Source organism: Bos taurus, chromosome 9, assembly GCF_002263795.3.
Source record: "Bos taurus isolate L1 Dominette 01449 registration number 42190680 breed Hereford chromosome 9, ARS-UCD2.0, whole genome shotgun sequence".
Lineage (NCBI taxonomy): Eukaryota > Metazoa > Chordata > Mammalia > Artiodactyla > Bovidae > Bos > Bos taurus.
In genome coordinates, this window is record NC_037336.1 from 95,047,268 (window position 1) to 95,057,741 (window position 10,474).

At 48.4% G+C, this 10,474-nt stretch overlaps 1 protein-coding gene across 1 annotated transcript; it reads right to left on the reverse strand.

Moving 5' to 3' along the window:
- Positions 1-558: 558 nt before the first annotated feature.
- DYNLT1 (dynein light chain Tctex-type 1) lies at positions 559-7,971 on the reverse strand. The gene is given in 5 exon segments (NM_174620.2): positions 559-997; positions 1,284-1,361; positions 1,724-1,847; positions 5,272-5,313; positions 7,923-7,971. Coding segments are annotated over 5 exon segments (342 nt in total). The 5' UTR covers positions 7,950-7,971; the 3' UTR covers positions 559-926.
- Between the last annotated feature and the right edge of the window lie 2,503 nt (positions 7,972-10,474).

Below are 10,474 nucleotides of genomic sequence, written 5' to 3' on the forward strand. Positions count from 1 at the left end.
GGATGAGCCCTGAAGGCGAGGTAAGACCAGGGTTTGGCCCCCCCCTCACTTAACTTGGATATAACTTTAAATCAGATAACCTCCCAACACCTTTTCTGACTCCTTAATGGGCTAATTATTGTGGACACAAAATGAGCCACTGTGAAAACAGTGCGTAAGCAGTAAAGTACTAAAACACGTTTGTTGTGATTGCTACTGAAAAACTGATGAGTAGAAGCTGCTGTGTTACGGGTCGGGTTTGGGCCGACAGTGTGGCTTCCAGTCCTTTGGCTAAAAGAATGTCCAGCTTGCCCACTTCCTGCCCCTGAAGCTCTAGAAGAGAAAGGACTTGAGAGTGAAGAGTGACTGATGCTCGGGGCAGAAATCCAGCCAGGACACAGCAGAGCAGTCAAGAGCCCCCAGCCCCCGGGTGGTCAATGAGCATGTTCACCGTACTGGAGAGAACCAAAGCAGAACTGCAACCTTTCCTGCTTTTTTACAGTTTTACAAATTCTAGCCAGTAACTAAATATGGTGGATTTACCTGTGATACTATTTAGACAATGAAGAAAACACACACTTTAAATCGGAATAATTTATTATTCTAACAAAAAGTACAAAGTATGGAAAATTAGTGTATTTGATTCGTTTCAGAGAGTAGAGAAAGTTTCACACTAGCAGATTTCGGCTTTTAGCACCTTTGAGAAGAAACATTCAGAGTTAAGACAAGCGGCAGGACAGGCTCCTGCCTACCTGCGGTGACGCCGCCTCTGACTTGGTGTGCAGGTCACAGAGAGCAGTGTGGTTATTTGTTGTTTTCTCTACATGTTGAGAGTGCCACAAAAACACACTTTGGATGAGAAAGGAGATCGCTGAATAGCCGGCTGGTGGTTAGAAGATGGGAGAGAAGGGATGCGGTGGAAGGAGAGAGGTCGGGCGGGGCGGCTGTCAGATGGACAGGCCGAAGGCGCTGACGATGCAGTACATGGTCTTGTTCTCCCATCGCACGGTGCAGCTCCCTGCGGGGGGAAGGAGGCGCGTTGCCCTGAAAACCGGAAGATCCAGGCCTTCCGAGTTCTCAGGATCAGGCCAAACGCTCAGTACTCAACTCTCTGTAGCCAATAAAGAAGGTTGGCCCGTCTCTCTTCTATAAAACGTTTTAAAAGGTGACTAATAAATAATGCATTCAGAGACATGAAACAACCAACACACATTTCCTAAAACATGGGTCTGAATAGTCTAGATCTCAGCAGGGTCCCTCAGGGACATGCCGGGGACAAGCCTTCCTGGGGAAGGAAAACCTACCATCGGTGGAGCTGTCCCAGAAGCACGAGCTTGCCGTGTGCAGGCCCGCTCCATTCTTCTGCATGATCACACAGGTCACTAAAGAAAAACAAACTTTTATTAGAGGAATCTACTTGGCAACACATTCCTCTCTGTCCTCATATGTGTATTAGATCACATGGCTGACGTTCAAAATGAAAATGATTGTAGGGGTAGAGCGCCTGGTCCTAGGAAGCTGACACCTCACCACGTGCTTACTCTAAAAGCAGCGGATCTGAAATGCTGTGACGTCCTGGGACGTGGTCCGCAGTCATTCCCACAGCCACGCAGCCCAGGTGGGTGTGCACAGGCCGGTGACATGCTCCTCCGGGAACTGCCTCTGCTGCCTCCTCTCACAGACTCCCTCTCAGCGGTACTTAAAGAACCACCACCACCACCCACCAGAAGCAAAGGTGCCTTACCGATGTACTTAAATGGCTTCCCCAGCTTGGTGAGTTGGCTTAAGGTCTGCTCCACTACGTTTGTGGTCCACTGATTGACTTTGCTGTGCTGATAGGCGTTGCCACCGATGGCGCTTTCTATGGCCTGGAAGACAGAGCACAGCCGGTCAGTGTTGGCACAGCACCCCTTCGGGCCACTCCTGAGGCCAGCACAGTGAGCACTGCGCCCTACCAACTGCCGAGTTACACTTTGCATAAAGTGAAAGCAAGCCTGTTGGGAACCCTGAGGACTCCTTTGCAGACATACCTTTTAGCAGTATGACATTCCATTTGAATGCTTTATCTTTCACTTTGATTATCATGTTTAAAGTTTTGGCTGCACTGGGTCTTAGTTGCAGCACTTGGGATCTTTGTTGCAGTGTGTGGGTCTAGTTACTCCATGGCACACGGGATCTTAGTTCCCCAACCAGGGATCAAACCCGTGTCCCTGGCATTGGAAGGCAGGTTCTTAATCACTGGGCTATCAAGAGGTCCCTTTATTCATTTTAACATTTTTATTTATTTATCTTTGGCTGTACTGCATCTTCGCTGCTGCAAGGGCTTTTTCTCTAGTTGGGATGAGAGGGGGTACTCTCTAGTTTCAGTGCTTGGACTTTTCATTGCTTCTTTTCTTGTGGCATGTGGGCTCAGTTGTTGTGGCTCCCGGGCGCTAGAGCAAAGGCTCAACAGCTGTGGCACCCAGGCACGGCTGCTCCTTGGCATATGGGATCGTCCCAGATCAGGGATCGAACCCATCTCCTGAACTTGCAGGCCGACTCTATCACTGAGCCATTAGGAAAGCCCTCTTTATTCATTTTTTAAAATACGTAATTATATAGCATCTGTCAAATTTTTTAAACATTTTGACTGAATTTAATGTTTGCTGTTGTGATTAATTATCTAGAGATAAGCAATGCATTTTCTTCCCACTGAGGCTAGAAAATACTCCCTTTGCCCATTGCTTTTTTTTTTTTCCATTGCTTTCTTAGAAGTACAGTAGATAGAGGAATCTTTGTGGGTTGTATAATCAACAATGTACAAACCTATCCAGATAATCATGTATTTACAAATACTTCCTTTATTCGGCATTTTCTGGTAATGTCATCACAGAAGTTTGTTTTTCAGAAAACTAAAGAACTGCTCTATTTCAAAACCTTATTTAAGTTTGTGACACATTTTTTATTATGAAACTGCTTATCTTCTCTTCTCTGCTGTATTCTGGGACAGTTCACGCTGTGTGCTTCAGGGGTTATTCAGGAATACACATGATCCCTGGCCTCACCTCTTGGTGAAGCTGGTAGTGAGGATATTCCTATTCTATGATTTTCTGGGCCTTTTATGTTTATGCCTGTCCTGGTTTCAGGGGACAAAGGTATTAATAGGTCTGGGCTCAGCTTTGTCAAATGGGGCTTCCCAGATGGCTCGGTGGTAAAGAATCCACTTGCCAATGCAGGAGGTACAGGAGACTTAGGTTCAACCTCTGGGTCAGAAAGATCCCCTGGAGGAGGAAATATTGACCCACTCCAGTATTCTTGCTGGGATAATCCCATGGACAGAGGAGCCTGGCAGGCTAGTCCGTGGGGTCACAATGAGTTGGACACGGCTGAGCGAGCAGCTCTGTCAAAGTGGGGGCTGTGCTCAAGCTAAACCACTAACTCCGGCCGTTCTCTCCACATTCACTTTGGAATTCACTGCTTTTCAGGGAGGGAGGAAAACCTTCCTCTAATTTTGGACCCATCCAAGTTTACTACTATGCAGTACTTAATAATAATAGCTTGAGTACAGAATTAACCTACTGCCCAGGGGCAGAAAAAGCTGCTCAAGTGAGTGATCGGGTGGTCATCGTGAAAGGAACACCAACCGCAATGTTACTTGTGCTTCCAGGGAGACTGGGAAGCTCTGGCTGCAGTAGTATCAAACTTGCTGCCTGGCAACCAAGTCAAAGACTGTGCAGAAAACAAGTGAGACCCAAGGAGACTTCCTAACAAACCAACTCCCCTTCTCACAGCTCTAGTGAAATTCACCCATCTTCCTGCTCCCCACTGTGTTCCTAAGAAACACTGTATTTTGAACAACAATGAAAAGCAGAGTGTTATAGATCCTGCAAAGCAACTAGAAAATGATGCCTCGTGTGCAATACTGTATATGGCAGAACAAGATCACTTCGCTTTTTTTTTTTAATCATTTTGCTTTTTGATGATGTTCATAAAAATAGGTTGTAGTTCTTTAATCACTCTGGCATTTGTCAATAACTTGCATTAACAACAGTTTGCATTAAAGTCAACTCTAAATCATATAGAAAACTTCAAATGGTATTGTCCAACTGAGATCATCTAATGACCGTCTTTGAGCCCCCAGCTTCACTATGCGCTGTTTCTGGCCTCGTTCCTGCCCCAGGCGCTCTCCCCAGCGCCCCGCACTAGTCCAGACACCCCCACCTCCCTACAAATCCCTCAGACACACCAGGACGTTCCTTACCACAGGGCCCTTGCACTTGTTCAGTCTGGAATATCTGTTCCCCTCTTTTCGCTAAGTTAACCCTACTCCTGGGGCTGCCCCAGTAGCTCAGCTGGTAAAGAATCCGCCTGCAATGCAGGAGACCCTGGTTTGATTCCTGGGTCGGGAAGATCCCCTAGAGAAGGGATAGGCTACCTCCTCCAGTATTCTTGGGCTTCCCTGGTAGCTCAGTCGGTAAAGAATCCGCCTGCAGTTTGAAAGATCTGGGTTCGATCCCTGGATTAGGAAGATCCCCTGGAGGAGGGCGTGGCAATCCACTCCAGTATTCTTGCCTGGAGAATCCCCATGGACAGAAAAGCCTGGCGGGCTACAGTCCGTGGGGTCACAAAGAGTCAGACACAACTGAGCAACTAAGCACAACACAGCACAGGAACCCTACTCTTCTATTTTCTCCAGATCCCAGCTCTGAGCTCACTAGATGGGTAATCCCTCACAGTACCACACGAGGAACGCAGTGTGATTATCCGATAAATGCCCTCCCCTCCCCAATTTTGTAAACTCTCTGGGCGTCAGTCCCCTGCATGCACCCTTGACATGTATTTTTGAATGAATGAGCAAATAGCCTTTTTGACTCCCATTCTTATCATCTAAAGGGGGTACCATGGTCAATAAAGTGGATGGTTTAGGAATGTTAAAAAAAAAAAAAAGAGCCCCAAGTGCAGCACCAGGTCTTGAGTGACTAGAAGTTGTTCAATTTTTTAATATTCACTCTTCATTAAACATTAGAAATGTTTATTTGTATATCATGAGTCTTTTATGCTAAAAGGTTATAGAACCAAGCTTTAGTGACAATAATAATGCCAGTATATAAAATTTCCTGTCTCAAAATATATAATTTACATAATATGGGAGTAATTCTTATCTAGATATTCATTGAAGTAACAACTGTTATTTGAAATGCCAAAACACACAGGCTCAGCTGAAACAATTCCAAGATAGTATTTAAAACACATTATTTTCACTCATATAAGCCATTAATCAAACATTCAAAAAGGAAGCATTTCTCCTCTTACCTCTTTTACGATGTTGCTCACTTCATCAACAACAAAAGCAGTCTGTAAGGGAAAAAAAGTATTTAAGCCCGATTGATTTAAAAGATCCTTTCCCACTACACTGATTAATGCAAATTTAGGTAATGAATATAATTCAGAAATGAAGACCTTAAAAATAATCTAACCAGGCTGTTCATTTTACTGAGAAAAACATTAAGTAGCTCTGAGGACCACAGAGCTAGTGAGAGGCAGGAGACTTAGAGTACATGTATACGGTTTCAAGGTTTTTTGGCTTTTCTTTTTAATCATGCCATGACCCATAAGACTAAGACTTAAGTTCACTTTAGATCTCAACCTGTCCATCCATTTCAGCCGGCTGTGAGGATCATTAACAAATATGGATGTTCAATGAGTTACTCAACTTTTGTATGAATTAATTCTTTTCCTAATGTAAACTAATCAGGAGGTTTGAAACATAAGACGTTTTGGATTTTGAAACCACTCTTAGTGGTAAAATTTACAATGACTTTCCTATTTCCGGTTAATATTTTCTTTCTCAACTCTGTCTGGCTTCAGGACTATAGTCAGCTGAAGGCACGGCAGTTCTCAGCCAGCATGTCAAGATGACCTGGGAGGCAGGCTGCCAGCAGTCGTCTAGTGCCAGGAGCTTTAGTGGTTTTCTTTCTTTTTACATGCGGTGCATCTGAATGGGTACAAGGTTCCCAGAGTCCAGGAACCTCATTTCCTGAGCTCTATAAGCAATTTCCAGGGGGCAGCCCCGGCCCTCAGCCCCAATGCATCCTGGTGGGACAAAGGCAGAGAGGTGGGCAAGGAGCGTTCTTCCCCGCTGGGCCGCTGACCACTGAAGCCCAGTTCCAGCAATGCCCCTTCCTCCCCAGGAGAGTCAGGAGCTGACTGCCTGAAGCCCCTCACCCACTGTACTCAGAAGTCATGCTTGGAGACAAAGCCAGCTCACCAAGTTAACGAAAATCTGTAGTATCTTAAATTACTTCTCCAAGTTTAAAAGATCCTTCCAAGAGGCCTCAGTGGTTCTAAACCATACAGAAAGTCCCTGTGTAAGTTTCCATGTGGTTAAAATATGAGAAAGGGTGAGGGGCATTTCAGTGGACTTTTAGTGGAAAGTACAGCAGCTGTACAGAATCCACTGGGCAGTTTCAGCTTCTGCAGGAAAGATGAACGGAGAAGAGTTACAAAGATGCAGGTGTCTACATGAAGTTAGCAGACGTGGGGGTCAGTAGGGCTGTTACTGACCTACTGGCTGTGTAGGTCAGCAAACACGGAAGGCAGGCCTACTAGAGAGAAGACAGTCATGGTCTCAGCCTCCAGGGCTTTATCTTATGTAAAACACACACCATTCTGTTCAGCCCCCTCATTTCTCAGATATGCAGTTGAGTTCTGGAATAAGGAAGTCACTGAGCCACCTCCTTGGTGAGGGCCAGAATGAGAAGGCAGAGTATTAAAAACTCCGGTTTGAAGGACTTCCTCTATATTTACTTTTTCAAAGTTACTCAATAATTCCTGTAATACAAGCCATTCTCCAATGACTGCACAGTTGACAGGGAAAAGCTTTTCCGTGGCTACCCGCTCCTGAACTGTGGCTTCTCCCTAAACATTCCCTAGGTTGCTACCACCCTTCGGACACTGATGGTGACACTACCATAGAAGGTCGTGCTGGTTAGGAAGGCTGCATAATACACAGGGCTCCATTGTTTGTACTTCATTATTTGTACTTCAACCAGAACTATTTAGCGAGAAGAAAAGGGGCAACCATTCTGTGAGAGCAGCAGCCGTCAGCTATCATTCCCTGAATGCTCCTCAGCTGGAAGGAAAGCCAGGACATAGCACACGTTAACAACGAATACCTTCTGCCTGGCAAATAACTGTATGCTTTACCCGACTTCTTCAATCGGGCAATGACCTCCCGCCCCACCACCCCACCACCCCACCAAAATCGTAGCTATTGGACTGTCTTGTCAAATGAAACGTGAGCGACGGGGGCGTGCGCACCGTGGTGGGCGTGCGCACAGCGTGGAGAGCAGGAGAGGAACCCAAGACAAAAAGGCAGGTTCTCCTCGCGGGCGCGTCTGCCTGCTGCCCGTGGCCAGAGCAGCAAATCCATGACTGGGGGCCCCTTGGGGAGCTGTAACTGGGGGTGCGGGTCAGGTGTGCATGTCACTCTGGAGACTCCCAAACATCAGCCGGCAGACGCACACGCGGCCTTCAGCCTCCTCCATCCGCCTGGGCAGGGGTCTGCGCTCGGAGTAAAGGGCGCGAGTGACGGCCGGGGTCGGGGGATGCAGGGGACCGCGGGACGCAGGGGGTCCGGGGACGCGGAGGGCCGGGGCGCGGGGGGCCGGGGGCGCGGCAGAGGAGATCCCCGGGGGATGTTGCACCGCCGGAGGAAGGCGTCCGGGCGTGCGGAGCCCACTCCCGGAGGAACCACGGGAGCCGCGCCCCCTCCGCGCCCCCGGCCCCCAGGGCAGGGCGAAGACGCCCGGAGTCCGCGAAGCGCTCGGCGGGGCGCCGGGAACGGCCACCGCCCAGGCCCAGAGGCAGCCCGGGTGCCCGCACACGGCCCTGGCTGCTGCCGCCCGCCCGCCCGCACCCCGCATTCACGGCCGCCGCCCGTCCTGTAGCCCACCGGGCGTTACCTCCTCGGCGGCCTGGTAGTCTTCCATCTTGCCGCCCGCGCGTCGCCGCCGCCTCCCCTAGTGGAGCGCACTGCGCAGGCGCGCTCAGACCCCGCCCCCGCGCTCAGACCGCGCCCCCTCGCTTGCACCCCGCCTCCTCTAGGGCACCGCCCTTTCCCTCGGGCCTGTGCGCCTCGGGGTACCTGCAGTGCCCGCGGGATGGGGCCCGCCCCTCCTCCCGCCGTCAGGGAGCCGCGCGTCTCCTCGGGGACACCTTCCCTCCACCAGGGTGTCCCGGCAGCTCCCTGGACAGTTCAGTTCAATCGCTCAGTCGTGTCCGACTCTGCGACCCCATGGACTGCAGCACACCAGGCTTCCCTGTCCATCACCAACTCAGTGGAGTTTACTCAAACTCATGCCCATTGAGTCGGTGATGCCATCCAACCATCTCATCCTCTGTGGTCCCCTTCTCCTCCCGCCTTCAGTCTTTCCCAGCATCAGGATCTTTTCCAATGAGTCAGTTCTTCGCATCAGGTGGCCAAACGATTGGAGGTTCGGCTTCAGCATCCGCCCTTCCAATGAATATTCAGAAGTGATTTCCTTTGGGACTGACTGGTTGAATCGCCTTGCTGTCCAAGGGACTCTCAAGAGTCTCTTCCAACAGCCTTAGCTAAAACAAAACAAACTGGAAAAAGTCAGGCCGGGAGGGGAAGGGCTGTCCTGGCCCCTCCCTGAAGTTTGTACCCTGTTGGATTCGTTTGAACAAGTAAGCCGGTTTGGACACCTAGTAACAAATAGTAAAGTGATTTCGGAACGTGATGGGCTGTCTGAGATATTGTTTGCAGCCCCCTTGGGGGTTCCGGAATTAGGAAACTTTAGATCTGAACGAAGCTTACCTTTGGGGAAGTAGGTTTTCCATATAATTTTTTTTTTCCCCTTCAAGTACCATTAAAACATTGTTTGGGGTAGAAAATGTTGTAAAATGCTGCACACTTCCTGGCAGCCTTAACCAGAATGATGTAGGCATACCTTTAACTTGTAGACAAGCGTCTTTATAAAAATTAGTGGTTGCCCTGGGGAATTCTCAGTGGCTCTCCAAGAAGGGCTGGATAGGTGTATCAGCTTGCACTCGATCTGAGGTTAAAAACTTTGGCTTTGGGGGCTGCGATTTCTGTTGTTTTTACCACACCCTCTCCAAAGCCCAGTAGCTAAAAACCATTTCCCATCCTCCTAGGAAGGATTTGACCAGGGGACCCTGAGACTTTGCAGAATTAAGCTGCAGCACCCACATTCAATTCATCTGCAACCCTTGTTTCTTACGCTATAGAAGCTAAGTTCCATGCTGGCAGAAATCCAATTGATTGACTAATGGATCCCCTGCCCCTTTGATTGTACCTGGCCTGTGGTAAGCACACAATTAAAATGTGTTAAAAGAATCATTTTCCCACACATTAGTTCTGCCTCCTACCCAGTTGCAGAGAACTGGGAGTGGAGGAAAATGCAATCACCTTCCTGGTTTGTGGGATAGGGGAGAGGGGAGGGTGAAAGACACAAGGCTGCCTTGCCCTGGACACTTGACCTGACTAAGAGGACCTGCTGGGTGGCAACAGGCTGCTCTCTCACACCTGGTTTCTGCTTCTCTGAGTCTGGCTTCCACTCACTTTTCCCAGTGTTTCAGCCTCAAGCCTCAGTCTACATGGGATGCTAAGCCTGCCATTTCTGTTCTGTCTTCCCCACATCTAGCTTCTCCTGAGATCCCAAGATCTCTTTTTAGGTGTCCTTCTTGGTCACTTGACCCCACCTGCCCAGTTCCAGCTCCTCAGCGGCACTACCCTCTTCAGCCAGGCAGGGGCCTTTTCCCTCTTCTGATTTTCTTCTGCTTCCATAGGGAGGCCTCAGAGGCCCACTAGCTGAGTGTGTTAGAATTATGTGCAAAGCAGGAGCGGACAGGTTCTGAGTGAGCTTTGAGACCTCTTTTCTAAATTGCTCCACAGCCTTTTAAGAATTTCCTGATTCAAGTGAGCATCCTGAATGGCTGCTAGGATACGGCATTGATAATACTTTGGAATCACACAGACAGTATAATGTGTGTGCTCAGTTGTGTCCGACTCTCTGCAGCCTCATGGACTGTAGCCCGCTGGGCTCCTCTGTCCATGGGATTCTCCAGGCAAGAATACTGGAGTGGGGTGCCATGTCCTACTCCATCTTAAGTTATATTGTGACTTAAAGTCACCAGCATGTGCATAAATCAACAGAAAACATGTGACTGTGAACTTTTAAAAAAATGGACATGACTTCAGCTTATCTGCATTGGTTCTACTCTCCAGTTTTAACTGTCAAAGAATATTCATTCAGTGCTCTTAATACACGGATAGTTATATTATCTTCATACAGTCATAGTTATATTGAGTCTGCCCCAGAAATGGACAAATTGGTCTGTTTATCTTCAGGATTGTGTGTTCACTTAGCACACATGCAGTGAGCACTCACTTTGTGGCAGTCTGTGAACTGCAGTGGAAGCTGCAGAGTTGACTAGGATATGGTCTGTATGGAAAAATTTGAAAATCTAGTTT